Raw genomic sequence first — 21,042 nt, 5'->3', positions numbered from 1 at the left:
TATCGGGGAGATTTTTGCCAAGTGTTTTCTTCAATTGAATATTTATCCAATAGAGCAGTACCCCCTATTTGTTTCATATCCATTTTTGATAAAACCTCAAACCAATTTGGTGCTTTTGGTCAGCTAATTCTATAATCTATCACAGGGAAAACTTCTTCACTGAAAGAAGGGTCAGTCATTGGAACAGGCTGCCCAGGGCAGTGGTGGAATCACCATCCCTGGAAGTGCTCAAAACACATGTAGATGGGACACGACACTTGGGGACATGTTTTACTGGTGGGCTTGGCAGTAGTGGGGTAATGGTTGGACTCGATGACCTTGGAAGGCTTTTCCAGCCTAAAGGATTCTATGATTCCATCAATCCCACAGAGGGGAAAAAATTATTGTTCTTTCAATATGGAACTTATAGGGATGAAACTTTATTTTCAGTCCAGTAACTGTTGCATCCTGGTGAGCATGGGAAGAAAACAAGGAGGCAGGATTACCCTAGTTTTGCAATGTGCTTATTAATTTCAGAAAAACCACCGCAGGAACAAAGTTTATTAGTGAGTAGGAGGATGTTTCAGGAACAGAGCCCGACTGAAAATAATCAGCTCCCTTTAATTAATTGCATACAGTTTTATTGCATAACTGATGGTTTTAAACCTTGGCCAATTAGTTTGTCAAACACAGAAGTTAAATTCTCTATTGGTCTCTCAAGTAAGGTCTATGCCAAAGTTTTAAATTCAAGTTGCCTTATCCAAGCAACCAGAAAATAGGGCCTCATGAAACTAAAATTATTGGGCAGTTACCCAGAATTGGAATAAAGACTAGGAAAGACGAAAGAAAAAAAGCAAGGACACAGAAGTCCAATATATTGCTCAGGTCCATGGCCTTCACTCTGGGGCAAATTGCAGTTGCAAGCTTCCCTTTCTTGACAACTTATCTTCAAAGACAAGCTGAGGTACTATGGTCAATTTGACATGCCTACAACACAAAAGAAAGAAAAAACCCACACCTTTTATTTGAAACGTTCTTCCAGAACACCTGATGACGCAGTGACAGCTGCCTCACTGGCTGAGGGTCTCTTTTCTCAGCAACTGGAGAAGGCAGAATGATTTTATAATCATATAAATTTATATATTTGTATATTACAATAAATATCTTTTTATATGTTAGTAACCACCTTCTTGGCATGATCTAAAACTGAATATCCAGTGTAACTACCCCAGATGCAAACAATTATTTTCCAGTTTCTTTCTTAAACACAATGCCAGTTAGTTGACTGTTTTTTCCAAAGTACTGATCTGTTGCTCCAAAAATGCATTAGGAAATGAATATGTTCTTTTCAGCTAATTATTTTAACTAAGCATTATATTAATACCCACGCTACATATCCTGAGAACCCCATGGTGCTCATCATGTCAACCACATGTGCTTTGAACTTGGTGGAGCGATGATATCCATATCAAAGCTATGTCTTATAAATGAAAATTTTGCATGTTTTCCCTCAGTAATTATCTTGTTAAAAGTTGCTTTTGGGTGTAGCAACCTCTTGGTCCAAGCTTTCAACACTTGCAGCTTCATTAGCTAAAATGTTCTATTAAATCATTGTCCTGAGTCACTATAATGAAACTGGGATGTGTGGTTGCTGCTCCTACTGCTGATTTTTGGTTTGCATATCATAGAATCACATAATAGTTTGGGTTGGAAGGGACCTTTAAAGGTCATCTAGTCCAATCCCCCTGCCATGGGCAGGGACATCTTCAACTCGACCAAGTTACTCAGACCTTGAATGTTTCCAGGGATGGGGTAGCCACATATTCTGCAGGCAACTTGTGCCAGTGTTTCACCATCCTCATTGTAAAAAATTCTTCCTTATATCTAGTCTAAATTAGATAAAGGACTACAAGGATGGTGAAGGGCCTTGAGGGGAAGCCATATGAGGAGCAGCTGAGGACACTTGTTCTGTTCAGCTGGAGGAGACTGAGGGGAGACCTCACTGCATTTACAACTTCCTTGTGAGGGGCAGAGGAGGGGCAGGCACTGATCTCTGTGGTGACCAGTGACAGAACCTGAGGGAATGGCTTGAAGTTGTGCCAGGGGAGGTTTAGGTTGGATATTAGAATAAGGTTCTTCCCCCAGAGGGTGGTTGGGCACTGAACAGGCTCCCCAGGGCAGTGGTCACAACACTAAGGCTGCCAGAGCTCAAGGAGTGTTTGGATAATACTCTGAGGCACATGATGTGACTCTTGGGGATGGTCCTGTGCAGGACTAAGGGTTGGACTCGATGATCCTGGTGGGCCCCTTCCAACTCAGCGTATTCTCTGATTCTCTGATTCTGTAAATCAAGCCTCTTCTTATTTAAACCATAACTCCTTGTCCTATTGCAACAGGACCTGCTAAGAAGTCTGTCCTCATCTTTTTTATAAGCCCCCTTTAAGTACTGAAAGGCTATAATAAGGTCTCCCTGGAGCCTTTTCTTTAAGGCAGATCTCTTTTATATAAACATGTGGTACGACATTTTGGACCAAATGAGTCAAATTTGCTTGCTTGTTACTGTGATCATGAAATGAAAGACTGTCAAAACCTAAAAGCATGAAGAGGAGAGCAAGACAAGCTAAGGTCACACAGACAGATATCTAAGTGCTTGCCTGTTTTAGTAATGCCACATGGACACCGGTAATTACCAGTATGTCATTTTTCCCAACATTTCATAGGAGCCTCAAACTAGTTTGGAATCACACCATACCGGATGCTACATAGACATTTCCCTAGTCCTGACACTGAAATGTCAAGAGTCGTCACAAGCTAATATGTGAAGGGCAAAAAAAGAATTAACCTCATTTCACAGGATGTGGTGAGGCCTTGGCACAGGTTGCACAGAGAAACTGTGGATGTCCCATCCCTGGAAATGTCCAAGACCAGGCTAGACAGAGCTTGGAGCAATCTGGGATAGTGCCATGACCATGGCATGGGGGTTGGAATGAGGTGGTCTTTAAGGTCCCTTCCAACCCAAGTCTTTCTACAATTCTTTCTATGATTCTTTGGTTCTTCAAAGTCACAGGAGAAGGTTTTAGCAAAGTTCTCTAATGAATTCAGATTTGCTGGGTTGTTCTGCAGCAGCAGCCTGTGTTTCCTGGTCAGTCTCACAATAAATTGCTCCTCTCATCCTGGTAGTTGAATCCATTGGCTCCTGTGGTGCAGGTGTGCCAGCAGTGAAACCTCTGGGACAGCATGTTGTAAACTAGGATGGCACTTGCACTGCCCTAGAGAGATAGACCTGAGATTGTGCTGACCACAGCTCAGTCTAGGACCATGCCCAACTTCAAGCGTAACCACATTGGTATGGAAATGTCCCCATCACAGAATCACAGAATATGCTGAGTTGGAAGGGACTCACCAGGATCATTGAGTCCAACCCTTAGCCCTGCCCAGGATCGCTCCCAAAAATCACACCATGTGCCTGAGAGTATCGTCCAAATGCTTCTTGTGCTCTGCCAGGCTTGGTGCTGCGACCACTTTCCTGGGGAGCCTGTTCCAATATCCATCCTAAGCAGTCCTGCCCTTCTGTGTCCCCATGACACAGCTCCTGGTTCAGAGCTGGCTCATGTCCTGCCAGCCCAGACCACTGACAGACAAGTGAGAGTTTGCTTGGAAGAGGTCATGTCAATGTGGCCAAGGTGTGGTGGTCCCCACAGGAACCTGTCTTTCAGTTCTGCTTTCACATCCCTGCCTCCAAACCACAAGGCATTAATTTCCCAACTTTTCTCATGGCTCTTTTACAGCACTGATCCAGCATGGAAAAATTAAAGATGTTTTATCTGAAACATCCACAAAGGAAATCCTGTGTCTCTGATGAACCTGACTTCCACAATTTCCTGTTTGCTGCACAGCTGTCTGCATTGGATGGGTCTCAGGGACATTTTTTTGGACATATTTGTGTACCTCAGTTGGAAGCCAGGCTCCTTGAGTTGGAACATAAGGGTCTATAATCTTAAAAAAAAAAAAAATTAAAAATCACAGTGAAAACAGAAAGAATGAAAAGAAAACAAACCAATAAAGAATCTATCCTGTCATAACATTTGAGGTTCTGGTATTTGCTGGCCTTGGAGCAGGTTCAAAATAAATGAAGGAAATGTGTATTTCATTAAATGCTAATATTTGGAAGATAAGAGGGAAGAAATGATGAACTGCTCCAGTGTCTGTGTGTGTGTATAAACACACATGTTTGATACACACAAACACACCAGCATGATTCACTCTGAATCAGAGTCGTGCTGTGTAGGAAGAATTAGTGGGAAAGGAAAAAAGGTCATTGCTCTTCATATGCATGACAAGGGATTTTGCACTTCTCATTCTCCATCTCTTTTCCAAGTTGCAATTCAATCCTTCCACAAGAGTCTATTTTTTTTTTTTTTTGCCAAAGAGACTTGATCTATAAATAGTCATTAAGACACATACAGGCATAAACGCAAAAAAAATCTCAATCCTACACAAACTAAACCATGCTAAGTGCCTTAATAAAAAGGCTGGTTAACTAAAAAACAACCAGTTTGTTCCCAGTTGATGCCATACGTGTTACTGGTTAAACTTTGAGGTCTCTTCTCCATTCCACCACAGATGCCTTTGTGTAATCCTTTGGCTCCTGACCCACCCAGTCTGTAACGTTAGGACACAACACATGTTTGCCTCCTAGGGACAACAAGGCCTTGGGCAACAAGGGTCATGAAGTGCCCAGAATTCTTTTGTTAATTAGCAGATGCAATGCAAGGGAGCTGGAATATGGGATTTAAGGTTCCAAATACTCAGGAAAGCATTTGGTGTCTCTGCTTCAAACAACACAGCAGAGCAGGAACTGAAATTTTCACCAGAGACAGACAAAGCTTAGATCTTTCACAGCACATCAGAAAGTAATGACTCTCTGCAGTTTATTTTCATAGATAGTTCTGGACATATTTTTTCACAAGGACTACGGATAGAAAACATTTCACTGGCCACAGAGTTGTTTCCCTGTTAACCTACAACCTTTACAAGCCCACAGGTTTTAGAGTTTAGAGATTTGTTTTCTAACACACACCAAAAGAAAGATTCATTTTGTTCATTGCAGCTGAACCATTTCTGAGCAAACTTTCAGACAAAATCTTTCCCGAGGCATGAATCTATCATGGGAACAGAAAGGCATCTAGTGTAGCAAATAACATGAAAGTATAGAGTATTAAATAAAATAAAACACAAAAGTAGAGTGAGATGAATATAAAAACAGGTGAGATGATGGAACATGTTAAAATATTGGCTGTCAAACTGTGGTACTCTTGGATCAAGGCCGTTTATCCATGGTAAACTCCTTGTAGGTAAACACCTGCCAAAGAACTGATTAAATGCCATGGTCTAGGTTTAAGACAAGGCTACAACGCAGCAAGGAGAGAGTTTGGATACTCATTGGGAAGGCTGCAGAGGTTTGGCATTGGAAAAGACCTCTAAGACCATCAACTGTAAATCTAACAGTGCCAAGTCCCCCTAAACTATGTCCCTCAGTGCCACATCTACATGTCTTTTAATGCCACAGCAGAGGAGAATCAGGTGTAAAATAAACCGGTTTCATGCAAAGTGTTTTACTACAGAGCTGTTGCTGGATTCCCCACATGTACCAGTCTGCAAAAGTTTTTCCTTTTGTTGAGACACAAAACTGGAGTTTCTCTCCAGGGAGCATTTTTTGGTAACCAAGGGATAAGCCCCGTTGTGCGGACAGAGAGCTTCACTCATAGTTTTTGCTCACAGACCCTATTTTTTTTTTAACCTGTAAGAGTCTGTTATCTTTGAGGACTCATCAATTTACTATTTTTGATTAAAATTGAAAATGTGTTTAAAACTACTAGGTGGGAAATGACGCACACACATGCATACACTGCATGATTACATAAATCTCATGCTTAAAGAAAGTCAACCTAAAAAAGAGACAGAAACGTGATGTATTCACACCAATAAATTGACTGTGTTTGCTGGGTTTGCTCATATGTTGTTCTGCAAAACTGAGGAATATGATCCACTGGTTGCCACTCCAGTAGATCTCTGTGGCGTTCATTCAGAAATGTGACCCCCACAAACCACTCAACACCCACTAAAATTGCTTAAAAAGCTGCTTTTCTACCCACAGGCCTTGATCAGTCCCACAAAGAGAGGAAAAGAGGAAAAGAGAGAGCTATCCCTTGGTGTTTGTGCCTGCTTCTCTTTCAAATGGAATTAATGGTGGTTTAATGGGGTATGAAAGGATGTTTTACTGGAAACAATGAGGAACAATTGTCTAGCTCACGTTTCATTTCACAGGTCATTATTGCATTAAGAAGTAAATCGACCAAGTCCGGTAAATAACAGTCTGTGTTTTGCCCAGAGCTTCAAACCAACAATCTTAGCAGTCACCAACTAATATCTTTGTCAGTTTTAACCCTTGCAGGGATCTGCTGGGGGCTAAACAATTATAGACTTCACCCACCCCTAGCAGGTAAGCATTATTCATTTTATTTCTCATCCCTTCTTCCTGCAAACCCCACGAGGCTGGGGTTTTTTTTTGCATTGTTATTTTGTTTATTAGCCAACCTAGCCAACTGTGTGTCTGGTGGCCTTGAAAAACAACACATATTTTAGTGACTGCTGCAGGCATCTTTAAACAGGCTGCTTCCTCTGCAAAATTAATTGTTGCAAAACGCGGTGCTTCCCCTGTAAAGCTCCTCCTGCAAACTCACACTCAGCAGTTTGGCTGGGTTATAGATATGCCTCTAAGATCTAAGGGAAGTAATATAGTTATGCTTGCAGGATGCTATTCACATTTCTTTTCTGTTTTTTTCTTTTAATTGCATAAGCACAACTATCTTGACTCCTTAAAGGTAACAGCCATCAAGCCTAGAGAGGCTGAACCACAAAGATGCTGTTGTCAGGTCCATCCCAGCTCACTTCTCCACTTCTCTCTGTTTCTCCTGAAGCCTCCTGGTTTGACTATCAACATCAGCAGCTTCCTCAGCAGCTGCATCAAAAGCAATGTGGGCAGCAGGTTGAGTGAGGGGATTCTGCCCCTCTGCCCCGCTCAGGTGAGACCTCACCTGCAGTGCTGTCTCCAGCTCTGGGGTCTCCACCACAGGAAGGACATGGACCTGTTGGAGAGAGTCCAGAGGAGGCACCAAGATGATCAGAGGGATGGAGCAGCTCTACTGTGAGGAAAGGCTGAGAGAATTGGGATTGTTCGACCTGGAGAAGAGAAGGCTTTGGGGTGACCTAATTGTGCCCTTCCAGTACCTGAAGGGAGGCAAGAAGAAAGATGGAGAGGGACTATTTACAAGGGCCTGGAGTTACAGGACAGGGGGGAATGGCTTCAAACTGAGAGAAGGCTTAGATGAGACAATAGGAAGAAATATTTTACTGTGAGGCTGGTGAGGCATTGGAATATGTTGCCCAGAGAAGTTGCGGATGTCCCATCCCTGGAAGTGTTCAAGGCCAGGCTGGATGGAGCTCTGAGCAACCTGGGATAGTAGAAGGTGTCCGGGCCTGTGGCAAGGGGGTTGGAATGAGATGATCTTTAAGTTCCCTTCCAACCCAAACCATTCTGTGATTTTTTGATTCTTTCAGAAGATATGAGAAAAGTTTCTGGGTGGTATCTAGTAGTAATAAAGACCAACAACTGACAGATTTGTGGGCATCACTGAAGGAAGAATGATAAATAAGAGCGAAACAATGCCTTGGGAGAACAGGAATGGTGTCTGAGTTCCTGAGCTTTGAGGAGATGTCCCAGATAAGGAATAGAATCATAGAATCAAGGAATGGTTTGTGCTGAAAGGGATTTGAAAGATCATTTCATTCCACCCCCTGCCATGGGCAGGGATGCCGTCCACTAGACCAGGTTGCTCCAAGCCCTGTCCAACTTGCCCTTGAACACTTCCAGGGATGGGGCAGCCACAGCTTCTCTGGGCAACCTGTGCCAGTTTTGGTTCCCTGGTGCTGTAAACTCACTCAGACACTGGACACCATATTCCATGGGACTAACCTCTACATTTACAAATGGCACAAACTTTCAAGCTCATTAGCCTTTCATTAGAACAGGCAGCCTGGATGAGAGGGACCAAGGACATGAGTTGGGAGAGCATCTCTCTGCACTAATTACCTCCCTAGTAATCACTCTTTGTCTTCATCAGAAACATTTAGAAAATCCTAATTACCAAACCTTCCTACTACAACACCCTAGCCTTTGGAGCCATAAATCACTGTCAGACCTCAAAGATTCCTGCAGACCACTGAGCATCCTTAAGAACTCTGAAAATTTGTCCAGAAAGGGCCATTTGAATTAATCTAATCCATTCTCCCCTCACTCAGGAAAAGATGAGCTCTATCTGGATCATCCTAGGATGTTACCTCTGATCAGGACTCTACAACCCACTCAGGCAAGCTACACCCATGTTTGGCTGTCTTTATTCCAATATTTCCTCCCAACACCTAAAATTACCTTGATGAAATTTCAGCCTATTTTTTTTTGATTCCACAGACTTCAGGAGTAATTGATTTCTCTCTACTCCACAACATGTTTCATATTTTTGAAGGCAGCTCCTAAACTGCTCATCCACCTCTTCTCCTCAACAGCAAGGCACCCAACTTTTCCAGCCATTCTTTATGTCTCCTGTTTTCCACATGCCTAATAATTCTTTTCACCTTTAACTGTCAGGCTCCTAAATAAATCCATGAGTGGTGTTGCCATCAGTTATTCAAGTTTCATGGACCATCAATGATTCATAAATCATAAGACCCACTATCCTGAAATAAAAGCCTCATCATGCCAATGATAAAAAAGCTTATGCTTGGGTTTCAGACTTAACATTTATATACAGAAAGGGAGAGAGGTGGATATCAAATCCATAACTAGAATCCTAAATGAAGGTGACATGGTGTTTTGGGGGCACTGAGCTATTTTTTTATCTCACAGGGAAACAAATGGGCTCTCCGAGATTTCACAAACTCTTAAAATGGTGACATTTCTCTGAATAGCTTCTGGAATACAGGAGTTGAGTTTGGAAAATGACAAACCTGCTCTTTTATCCTCAGGGATTAAGGCTAAAAGGAGAAGCCAAGAATTTCTGATAGCAATTGTAGGCACAAACTATTTGCTGGCACATCTTCAAAAAGGATTGCTATCCTAAGGGGCAAGGTTATCTCCCACTGTCAGGGCCTGACTTCCTAATCAGTTTTTCCAAAATTCATTTGGATAATCATTCCTAATAGATATGTACACATATTTTACATTTTATGCAACTGAACACCAGTGCATGCCTGTTTGAAAGAACCTGGGGAATTTAGAGAAGAAGTAGAAAGGGTAGCATAAAAAGCTAAATTCCATTTATAGCAATAAACGTGAAAAATGGATGGGTTTGCCCAAGGTTTTTTTGGATTCATCACGAGAAAAGCATTTGATACCCTTCATGGGAACAAGAAGATAAAGTTTGATAGGCTTATACTATTGTACATGTACATATATATATACACATGTGTGTATATACATGCATTTCTTTATGTTGATCACATGGACAATGAACAATGCCATCCATCTTATATCCTAGCTTCAGAATTAAGGGAAAAGCATCCCTGAAAAAGGAAAATAGTTGTTTATTAGAGCCTGAAATGAAGAAGAATTTGAAGGAAAGCAATTTATAGCATTTCAAAATGGAAATGTGGTATGGCCACATCAGCCCCAGTGCTGACCTAGTTTGCTGGATCCCCAACTCTGTGCAATTTCTCCATGATTTACCAAAACAAATCATGCAGAAGAGTGTTTTTCCTGGGCAAAGCTGTCCCCTAAGGTACAGTTTCATGGGGGCATCCAGTCATAGAGTCACAGAATGGTTTGGGTAGAAAGGGATCTTAAATATCATCTCATTGTACCCCCTGCCAAGGCCAGGGACACCTTCCACTAGATCAGGTTGCTTCAAGCTCTGTCCACCCTGGCCTCAAAGACTTCCAGGGATGGGGCAGCCACAGCTTCTCTGGGCAACCTGTGCCAGGGCCTCACCACTCTCACAAGGAAGAATTTCCTCCTAACATAATCTAAACCTATCCTCTGTAAGTTTAAAGCCATTCCTCCTTGCCTTATCTTCTTTCCCAACTGATGAATTCTCCCCCCACAGAGATGTCCCTCACTCTGCCACGCTGCTCTCAGCACAGATGATTCTTTAATTCAGCAGGTTCAACCACCTCATCCCTGATGAGCCACCATACAGATATAAAATATATATAAATAACAGATTTCCCCTTTGGATTACTTTAAACTTAGCTCTCCCACGGGCATAAAAAAATTCTCCCAACTTTGTTCTTGACTTTGGTCTCGCTTAATCAAGGTCTGCTGAAATCTTTACCAGGGAAGCGTTTTCAGGAAAATTAAGTAAGAGTTACAAGCATTTTCTGATCATATTAGGCTTGGGGTTTATAAAACAATAGCTTAGTAACAGTTCTTTTAATGTCTTACATTGCTACTTTCAATGCATTTTACATGGGCCATTTATTGCAGAAAAAGCAAATTTCTATCTGTGAACAGCAACAACAAAAAAAGCTCCAGAGGAAAACAATAAATGTTTCAGGCCAATATTACATATGTTCCATTCCTTGCAAATTTACCAAACCTGCATTCGCTTCTCAAACATCTTTAATTACTACACATGATTATGTATAGCAGATGTGACTAATCATAGTCCTTGGAATATTAAATATTGATGGTATAACATTTTCACCCAGCTTTAGCCCTAACTGATACTGGCAGCCTGGGTGTCAAAATTCTACACTTCCTCAACTATTACTTAAGATTTTTATTCAATAATTAAAAGTACCAGAAGAAAGAAAATTGTACAAAAATCTTTGACCCATATCCCCAGTTATTTTGGACTGTTCATTCCAAAATCTGACAATTTATCTTATTTCTGATGAAACCAACAAAATTCTGCATATTTATTTAGGACTTTTAACTTCAGTGTTACATGATCTTTCAAACAGTTTTTTGTAATAGTTCTTGATATAAAGTGTTAAATGTCTGGGTGAGTTGCTTCAGACAAGCATTTACATATGAAATACTTTCTCTTTTATGATCTAGAAAAGGTACTGATCACCTCTAGAGAGAAGCAAGACTATTGAGCAACTTCACACCTTTGGATTTGTCTAGATTGAAAATGACACAAAACCCCCCATAATCTCAGTGATCTGATGGTCAGATAGAAAGTTCAACTGCCTACACACACTAATCCTCTCACCAACAGATTCGCACTAAAGCTAAGTCAATCTTTTTAAAAATAAAATATTCCTTCATTTTTTTTTAAGAAAAACTGGGGGTTTTTGTTTAAAATCACAGTCAGAATTTAAATGTTCAGTAAAGTTCCAAAAATAGTCCAGACAGGTTTTCCTTTATAAAAAATAGTATGTAAAATACACTTTTGGGTGGTTCTAGTCAATGCAACTGTACTCTTCAACTTGCCTGAACAAGGTGGGGTGCTTTTAGGTTCAGAGTCTAGCTGGTTTGGGACATTAAATTGCTTTAATTCAATGACTGATCTTGGGCAAGTCACAGATTCTCTTCTCTGCCTGAGCAAATAGCATTGCAATATATGTCTATCCCACAGAGATATCAAGCATCACAGACCTAAAAATCACTGATACTTCTACTACATCCAAAGAACTTACAGGGAGGTGTCAGGTTTGACTAGTGTAGAGTAGAAAATAAATGCAATTATTCACAGGGAATGCAAGGAACATGTTAACAACAGGAAGAATAAATTACATTATAGCTACACCCTATAGCCCAGAACTTCATAATCCCTCAGTACACGAGAACTGGAGAGGATCTGAAGGAGGGTCACAAAGATGATCAAAGGGCTGAGGACCTGTGAGGAAAGGCTGAAGGAGTTCCATCTGTTCTCCCTGCAGGAGACAAGGCTCAGGGTAGACCCCATCACAGTGTTCCTGTATCTAAAGGAAAGCTGCAAAGAGGATGAAGGGTTTCTCTGCACAAGAAGACACAAGGAGAAGACAAGGGGCAACAGGTACTATTTGCACCAGGAAAGGTCTTTCCTCAATATGGCAATTAACTTTTACAGTGAGAACAACAACTGGGCGTTGTAGACACCCCATCCCTGGAAGTGTTCAAGGACAGGCTGGATGGGCCTCTAAGCAACCTGGTCTAGTGGAAGGTGTCCCTGCCTATGGCAGGGGGTTGGAACTGGGTGGGTTCTAAGGTCTCTTTCAATCCAAACTATTCTATGACTATGATTCATTGGAACAACCTCCCCAGGGATGTGGCGAGTCTCCATCAGTGGAGGTTTTCAAGATGCAGTCAGACAGGGTGGTAGATAATTTCCTTTTCCCACATGAGTGTGGACCAGATGAGTTCTTGAGGTCCCTTCCAGACTGGTCTGTTCTATGATTCTTTGATTATTCGGCCCTAATTGCTTTAAAAAAACGCCTAGAATGGATCTGCCAACAGGAAGAAAAGTTGTGTCTGCAGGCTCTAGACTAAAACTTGAAAGGCTTGGTTTCATCTCTCAGGTTCTGTGATTTACTCACCTAATTTCTGCCCTTAATGGGTCAATCCCTCTTTGCTCACTAGAGAGGAGATTAGTGGTAGGTGCCTCTGCCCTTGTCAGGGGGGATGGAATGAGATGAGCTTTAAGGTCCCTTCCAACCCAAACCATTATATTATTCTATGGGTCTATGATGACAGTGGAGGCAATGGAAGTGGGGACAGATGGGTTTTCTACCAGCCTCTGGTCCTCAGCTACATTTCCACCAAGGGAAGACAAAGAACTTCAATGTCTGTTGTCAGATTACAGATGTGAGGAACTACGATAACAGAGTCCTATAAATATTACAGATAACAAGCAAATGGCTGAACCTTTAACTACACAATGATGGTGGTATCAGCTCTGCTTTGTGGAGCAGGGGTTTTAACCTGAACACAAAATCAGTAGAATACACAAACTGTTCACTTATCCTTAATTCCTCAGCAAGACACACTCATGTTTGTAGCTAATTCTGCTGTATAGCTTATGATTCTGGTATTTCCTGTACCGTGGAACCATTTAGTGCTCCAGGCTTGGCCCCAAGCTCTTTTGTAAGAGGTTTAGTATAGACACGAGTTTTAGGAGAAAAACATTTTGTCATCCAAAAATGGCAGCTCAAAGAGATTAAAATAATTACAAATTCATGTTAAACTCATTAAATTGTTTTGGATAATTTGAAAAATGGTATTTTGAAAGTTCCTCATAAATGATTTAGGAAGGAGGGTGTTGGAAAACATTTAATTCTAAACTTTTGCAGCATTATATTTAAAAGAAAAAAAAGAGCAAAAAGTACTAATTATGCTTTGTTTGACTCAAACCTACTTTTATTGTTGGTCCTTTTTTCTTTCAGTAGAAATAATAATAGCAACAAAAATCTTGGATCTGTTCCCTCCTGTTTTGTTTTCTTTATGGATTCTGCAGTTTATCCAGAAAGCTAAAAATTCAGTTTGACATGAACAACTCTTCTTCTACTGAAAACCACAATAAAAAAGCCTGCTCAATGAGCAAAGAGCTGACACAGCAGGTAAAAGATCAGGAACACAGGAAAACAAAGTAAAAAAATAAAAATAAAAAAAAGAGATATACAAATGACATATTACATAAATTCTATATTGATTGCATCTTCAATCAAAGACGTCATGTGAATTCAGGAACATTGATATCATTCTGAATGATGCCCTGTGCCCTAGTTATGGCTGTCATGTATTCCTGATTCTAATAAGATATCTTTCTGGTTTTTGCCTCCCTGAGGTGTATTGAGTGTTTTGGTTTGCTTCCCTGGAGTGATCAGAGTATCTAGAAATGGCTGAGGGACAGTAATTAAAGTGAATGAATATATATATATATATATATATATATATGTATCATAGAGTGATAGAACGGTTTGGTTTGGAAGTGACCTTAAAGATTTTCTAGTTCCAACCCCCTTGGCAGGAAGGTCCCTTCCAACCCAAACCATTTTATGATTTTATGATTCTATAAACTCACCATCTTCACTGACCTTTCAGCATTGTCACACCAAGGGGGAATCTGGTCCCACAGAATCATAGAATCATTAAGGTTGGAAAAGACCTCCAAGATTATCAAATCCAGCCTTTGAATGAACACCATCATGCCCACTAAACCATACCACTAAGTGCCACATCTATTTGGGTTTTCTGGATGGCTCCAGGAATGGTGATTTCACAACTGCCCTAGACAGCCTGTTCCAATGCCTGGACACCCTTTCTGGGAAGAAATTGTTCCTACTATCCAACCTGAACTCCCACTGGCAAAATTCGAAGCCATTTCCCCTTGACTTACCACTAGTTTCCTGGGAGAAGAGGCTGGCCCCCACCTCATTACAACCTCCTGTCAGGAGGTTGTAGAGAGTGAGAAGGTTTCCCCTGAGCCTCCCTTTCTCCAGACTGAAGAACCCCAGCTCTCTCACCTGCTCCTCATAGGACTTATGTTCCAGAACCTTCCCCAGCTCCGTTGCCCTTCTCTGAACACACTCCAGCATCTCAATGCTTTGTAGTGAGGGGCCCAAAACTGAACACAGGACTTGGGGGGCGGCCTCACCAGCGTTGAGCACAGGAGGATGATCATTTCCCTGGTCCTTCTGGCAGAAGACCAGTGGAAGCAGGAAAGTTGAGCTTTTTCTCCAATTTGTCTAGTGTGGGAGCCTGCTTTTCTCAGTGCTGCAACTTTCAAGAAGGAGGAGGAGGGGGTAGAGAAGGGAAGAAGACGACCATGAATTCACCTTCTCATCAAGCTGTGCCTTTCCAAATGTCAACCTCGAGATGAAAGGAACCTCAGGTCAGAATAAGAAACACAGAGGAATTTAACACACAATTGTGAAGGGAGGGGGGAAAAAATCCCCATTTAGATTTGGGCAGCAAGTAGAAAACACAGCAATTTTGTTATAGCCTCAGAGGCAGGAGGCATTTACCATATGCTGTTGCCTCCATTACACAAGGAGATAAACCCTGTGGAGTGCAGGTTGCATTGTCAGTGCACTTTAAATGGTGGGGATTCCTCGCACGCCTGTGATTGTGTGCCAGGGTGTGCTAAAAATTGTGGGAGTCTGAATAAAATCCAGGTTCTGTATGCAAATGTATGTATTAATATGCAGGTGCTAAGTGGTAATAGTGCTAGGGCATTAGTGCTTGCATGTAATTCATAATTAGGGTGGAAAAGGTACAGTAAAAATCAGTGTTTGCATCTAGACAACACATTAATCAACCCTGTAAGCAGCCAGCCAGAGCGGGATCCTTGGAGGAAAAACCTTACACATCAGACATTTTATTTAAAGATTAAAGTTCTTCTCGTGTTTAATCAGTTTTAGAGTGGGAAGGGAAACAGGATTAATTAGAGTCCCTTCCATCAGCCTCCCATACTGCTGGAGTCAAAAACGATGCTCCTCTTCAGCAAAATGGCTGCCAGGAGCAGCAGGCACAGGAAACTTTAATTGTAATTAAAGAGTTTATTTGGAATCAGAGAGCAGAGTTTTAATCAGGATGAGAACGGAGCCTTGCTGTGTGAACCTTCAGAAAGTGGTTACTGAGCAGAATGGGCCTTTTTAAACCAGAGAGAGGGGTCTTTAAACTTCTGGATTGGGTTTTCAGCTTGATTATCTCCTCAGTGGGATATGGATGGAAACCCTCGCTGGGCCATCTATTGGTGTTATTTTGCAGTAACATAGCATTTACATGGCATATGTCCCTTGGTGCTCTCAGAGGACTTTGCAAGGGGCAGGTAGAATCATCTAATCATGGAATGGTTTGGGTTGGAAGGGACCTTAAAGACCACCTCATTCCAAACCCCCTGTCATGTGCAGGGACACCTTCCACTAAACAAGATTCCAAACTAGTCTTGAACACTTCCAAGGATGGGGCAGCCACAAATTTTCGGGCAACCTGTGCCGAGGCCTCACCACCCTGACAGGGAAGAAATTCTGTCTAACATCTAATCTAGCAAATGAAACCCTAAACGGTTTCATTTGATTCTGCAAGAAGGCACTGGTGGACACAGAGCTGCACACTGAGTCATCCCAGACATCCCCCGTGTAATTCACCGCACCCATCCTGGAGAGGGATCACACAAACTGGGACCACCACCATCTCAACCTCAGCTGTAGATCTTAGTGAAAGCCTGGGGTAAGTCACATCCCATGGGTCAAATGTCTGCCTGACTTTGAAAACGCTCCAGTCAGCACAGGCACTTACCAGCTTGTGAGTAGAACTGTGTCCATTCAAATTCTGACTTTGGGAACACAGAAACAGGCGGTTCTAGGTCCAGGATGCTTCCATCCAAATCCTTGAAAAGGGCCTTCCTCGAACCTTTGCATTTCTTTTCAGGGAACACGGTGTCTTCAGAGGTTTGTACACTGATAGGTAAGAAAGGTAATGTTATTTTTAATGGCTTGAAACAGCCAGAAAAAGCTTATAAATTTCTATGTAGGCCCTTAAAGACTGATTTCCACACAGAGATATACTTGCAACAGGAGAGGTTTGTTGAGGGTAACTCACCTCGCCTGACACATATATAGGACAGCTGAGATGAATCATGTCCTAAATAAGGGTCTATATTGACTCAAGAAGGAGATTAGTGTCTTGTTTACATTACATGCCTAATTTTTGGATCACTAAAGTGTAGTGAGCTGAATCACATATTGAGAATGTAAAGTGCCTTTAACTGCATTTTGTCTAAAGGTTTAACACAGCTTAAAGGAACTACTCAACTGGACATCTCACTCCCATGACAGAATTCAATAAGATACAATGCCTTGTAAATTAGCAAAGTTCGTGGAAACATTTTCAGCTTGCTGCAGGGATTCACATTAAAACCTGAAGAAAATTTAGAATTTCTTGGTCTTGGGTTGGGAAAACCCAGTTAATGATATTTTGAATGCAGCAAAGAGATATAGGCAGAGATTTTCAGTAAGGGCAGAGGAACAAAAAGGCCAACTCCCCCAGTCAGTCCAGCTCAAAAGAGGTGGAGAACAAACACAGCTCCTCTGATCCTGACAGCTGGTTCAGTTCTTGACCATCTCTCAGAAGCTCCAGCATTTCTGCTGGTTAGGTCTACCAGTGAGACAAGACAAATATGTAATGGATTCACTGTATTCTCTGATGTTTCTGTTTCCTCTCCTGCTCCAAGGCAATGCTCACCTTGTCTTTGACAGTACATATCCATCAAGGTATCCCTTCAGGATGCTGAAACAGAACAATTGCAGCCGCAGCCAGGAACAAGCTCAGCAGTTGCAAAGGTGGGATAAATAAATACATGCAAATATTGCATGAGGAGCACTGAGAGGTGTGATCACCCTCAGAGGTTCAGCAGACTACTAAGGAGGCATTCAGTAATCCATGTGCATTCATCACGTTTGAAAAACCACCAGCTCTCACATTGGATTCAGCAGCTCACTAATAGCATAATATTGTGGGATGGATACAAGAGTGGAACATAATGGGAGCTGACAAGCTGGACAGGGCTCAGAAATCTACACGCAAACTAATGCCCAGAGCAAAAAGCAAAAATACAGAATAAAGTAAAAAATTCTGGCAGAAGGCTGGAGGGGCTCTAAACATAGCAGTGTGGGACACCTCCAATTATTTTTGACTGGCAAGTGGAGTCCACACTGGAAATTTTTTGCTACTTCAAGGCTTTCCTGACATAGCCTCTGTATTGTGTCGGGTGATTGTAATAAATAAATAGGCATGTGGTTTCCATTGGATGGGGTATGTTTAAACCACTGCAACTAGCAGTGATTTAAGGTTACAGAGGAAGCTCTCCCCTCTCTCCTCCACACTCCTCCACACACAGACAATATTCTCCCTGGCCAGGAGCAGTTCTGGCAATCATTTGACATCTCACAGCCTGCCTAGTGCTGATCAACATTTCTGATGTGATCTGCAGGCACAAATCAAGCTGTGCTTCCCTGACCAAAAGGACATTCCCTGTCTCAGGGTTTTTTGCTGGGGGTCCTGACATTTTCTGCAGCCTGAGGCCGAGAAGTCAGAGATGCTCAGGATGGAGGTTTAAGAAATGGGATATGTGAGGCTTGTTTTGCTATACAAATGTCAGGAAAAGGGGAAATCCAAGAGGATTGGTCTGGAGATGCACCTTGATGGAATATGAACCTCACATTTTAAAAGATTGCCTTAAACTAAATTTGGGTTGTTTTTTTGGGTTGTTTTTTCCATTTCTCTTTTTTCTGTATATGAGTTTTTCTGTGCATGTTTGTTTGATGTCTGAGCTCATTCATTTTTCTCAGAAAGGAGCAGTACAAGAGCAGAGATGAGGGGAGGGTAGTTCCAAAATTGTATGTGCTTTTTTATGTTCAAACTATTGAAAAGTGTAGTTTAGAATGAAGCCTATTACCTTGTTGGATGAAAGTAGAACTTGTCCTTCTCATTGACATGTAACATCCTTGATGTCTGAGCTGTGATGAGAGGCATGATGCCTAAATGATCAGCATTGGACATGATGCAAACATCCCTGTCTTCACTGTAGCAGCTCTTTGTAAAACCAGTAAAGGTGACTTCTGCCAGAGATTAAGAGAAGATCAAGCTAGAAAAACTGGTTGAAAGAGTGCCAGAACTAGAGATAAGAAAGAGGTTTTTTCTATGATGTTACCTATGTTAAATTGCTCCCATATATATCTATACAAGTTATTTTTAAATCAGGCTAATAGAATTGTTCATAGATCTTCATGTGTCTTTAGAATGTTCCATAGACAAGTTATATCTTAAGTTGACACAAACCAAAACATGCCCATAGGAAATGAAATCAAAGAAAATAGTAACTAACACAGAAAAAAAAATCAAGAATGGTTATTACATTTTCATTTGAATCAGTAAGAACCAGTTTAATGACAACCTGCCTTGGATGGTTTTTCCACTTGCCAGAGTTTAATATAAGATGACCTGGGTCTGATGAAACCTGCTTGGCGCTGGCACTGAACTCTTGTGCAGCTACAAAATCCATATTTGGCCATCAGTTTTCTGTGGGACTCTGAGGACGTCTGTCTCTATCTCTCTTATTTTTCAGTAAAAAGAGGATAATGAATTTTCTTGCAAAAATAAGTAGCAGTGAGGAATAAAGATATGAAAAACAGTGATGTATTTAGATCCCACCACTGCAACCAGCTGACTAGCTTCTGCTACATATAAATATTACTCTGGGGACTGAAAAATTCACTTGAAAAGAAGATACAGGATACATAGCTGACTTTCAACCCTCTTGTGCAATCCCTTATATCAATAAAGGTCACAACTGTTTCTGTGCAGCTGTAGTTATCATGTTCTATGAAAATTCTATACAAAGTGTGATATTCGCTTCCTAGACTTGATGTCTTTATTTAGATAGAGGTAACTGTAGATCAGAGATGAATCAGTTGGAAAAGCAGCACAGAAAGTAGGTATGTTTGAGGTAAAATATGTACATTAGCACAGGACATAATTATCATAGAATCATAGAATCACAGAATGGTTTGAGTTGGAAGAGACCTTAAAGCTCATCTTGATTCAACCCGCTGTCATGCTCAGGGACACCTTCCACTATCCCAGATTGCTCCAAGCCCTGTCCAACCTGGCCTTGAACACTTCCAGGGATGGGGCACCCACAGCTTCTCTGGGCAACAATTACATTGCAGTAGATTCAGAAAGTGAAAAATACCCAATGATATTTTTGTTAAACTGTATAAAATTGTAAAAATCTGTTGTCAGTTCCACTGAGGCTCCAATTTCTCCACCGTGTCCTTTGTGGGACTGTAAAGCTGCAATTTCAACAGGAAAAATGGGAGGAAAAACAGTGACAGAATAGTCTGGCCAGTGGACATGTAACACCAACCTTTCAGCTTCATGAGTCCCAGAACTTTTGGACAATGCCCAGTTTTGTGCCAGGGGTTCTCTGGCCTTCGGCTGGGAACAGTGGTAAATGCAGGCCATAAAATCCCAACGCGACCTCTCAGAGGGGAGCGTGGGGATCGATCCTCGGCTGTTGGATCAGCTGAGTGAGGCTGGATCCTGTCTCTGAGGCAGTCAAAAGTTGAGCTTGTGGCAACAAACACCGACTTTCTAAGTTCTATGAATCTTCTCCCCGTGTGGCATTGCCTGGCAGAGAGACAGTGCACCACTGGCATGAGACCCACGGTGTTGTCCACCAGCACTGTGTTTTCCATGATGACACTGCTTCCAAGGTGAAACATGACACCATAGTCATAATTCTTATAGGATAGAAAACCTGTGATTCTAGTGCAGGTCTGAAATCCATCTTCCTGGTACAGATGAACACCATGGAGATTTGAATGTGCCACATTTTCACTACAATATTCTCCATCTAGTGAACACTCTTGGCCCCTGATGTGGAAGCCAATTCTTTCAGAACCTGCCACAGCATTGCCACAGAGGGAGGCGCCCATGGCAAGGTTCACCTTGATTCCAGCAACCCAGTGCAATAAACCTGCTGGCTGCCTGCTCAGAATAACAAGGTTCCTGATGAGAGAGTGATTTTTCCCTTCCAAGTCAATGCCAGGTCCGACTGTGTTGAACACCATGTTGTCCTGCAACAAGATCCCGTTGCTCATGACTGCTTTAATGCCAGTTCCACAGCTGCCATTAATGCTGGATGACACCACCGAGGACTCTTGGGATGTATTCCTGAATTCAATGGCAGAAAGCTGAGCCGGCCCAAAGTTCAAAAATTCAATATTTAAAAGTTGAAGGACACCTGCAGTGAGATTAAACATAGTGAAATAAAAGCTTAAAAAACTACGTAAGAACTGGTAAGAAGGGGAAGCATTTTAACAGCACTCAGACTTATAATAACAGACACTTTATCAGTGTATTGTATTAATTGGTAATTGTTCATAAATACATACAAAGTCATAGTAAAACCCAACAAAGCACAGAGCAACCCCTCCTAAAATATCTTCCATATTTATGAGTTAGTAGTAGTACTAGTTTATATTTAGTATTAGTTAGTATATATTATTATGTATGTA

General features: G+C 41.6%; 1 protein-coding gene across 7 annotated transcripts in view; it reads right to left on the bottom strand.

The window, feature by feature from the left end:
- PKHD1 (PKHD1, fibrocystin/polyductin) overlaps positions 1 to 21,042 on the bottom strand; it is a 254,701-nt gene that overhangs the window by 52,774 nt on the left and 180,885 nt on the right. For 5 of the 7 annotated variants that reach the window (XM_027672673.1, XM_027672672.1, XM_027672676.1 and 2 more), the window contains 3 exons: positions 19,890 to 20,768; positions 18,420 to 18,582; positions 16,262 to 16,422 (listed from right to left, as the gene is read on the bottom strand). In XM_027672673.1, the coding sequence (XP_027528474.1) occupies positions 16,262 to 16,422; positions 18,420 to 18,582; positions 19,890 to 20,768 (1,203 nt within the window). The remainder of the gene's footprint in view (positions 1 to 16,261; positions 16,423 to 18,419; positions 18,583 to 19,889; positions 20,769 to 21,042) is intronic. The other 2 variants (XR_003532415.1, XR_003532416.1) reach the window with 1 other exon arrangement.

Source organism: Neopelma chrysocephalum, unplaced genomic scaffold, assembly GCF_003984885.1.
Source record: "Neopelma chrysocephalum unplaced genomic scaffold, ASM398488v2 Primary Assembly neopelma1_97517, whole genome shotgun sequence".
Taxonomy (NCBI): Eukaryota; Metazoa; Chordata; class Aves; order Passeriformes; family Pipridae; genus Neopelma; species Neopelma chrysocephalum.
Note: the sequence above shows the minus strand (reverse complement) of the source record. Positions and strands in the feature narration are given on the sequence as shown.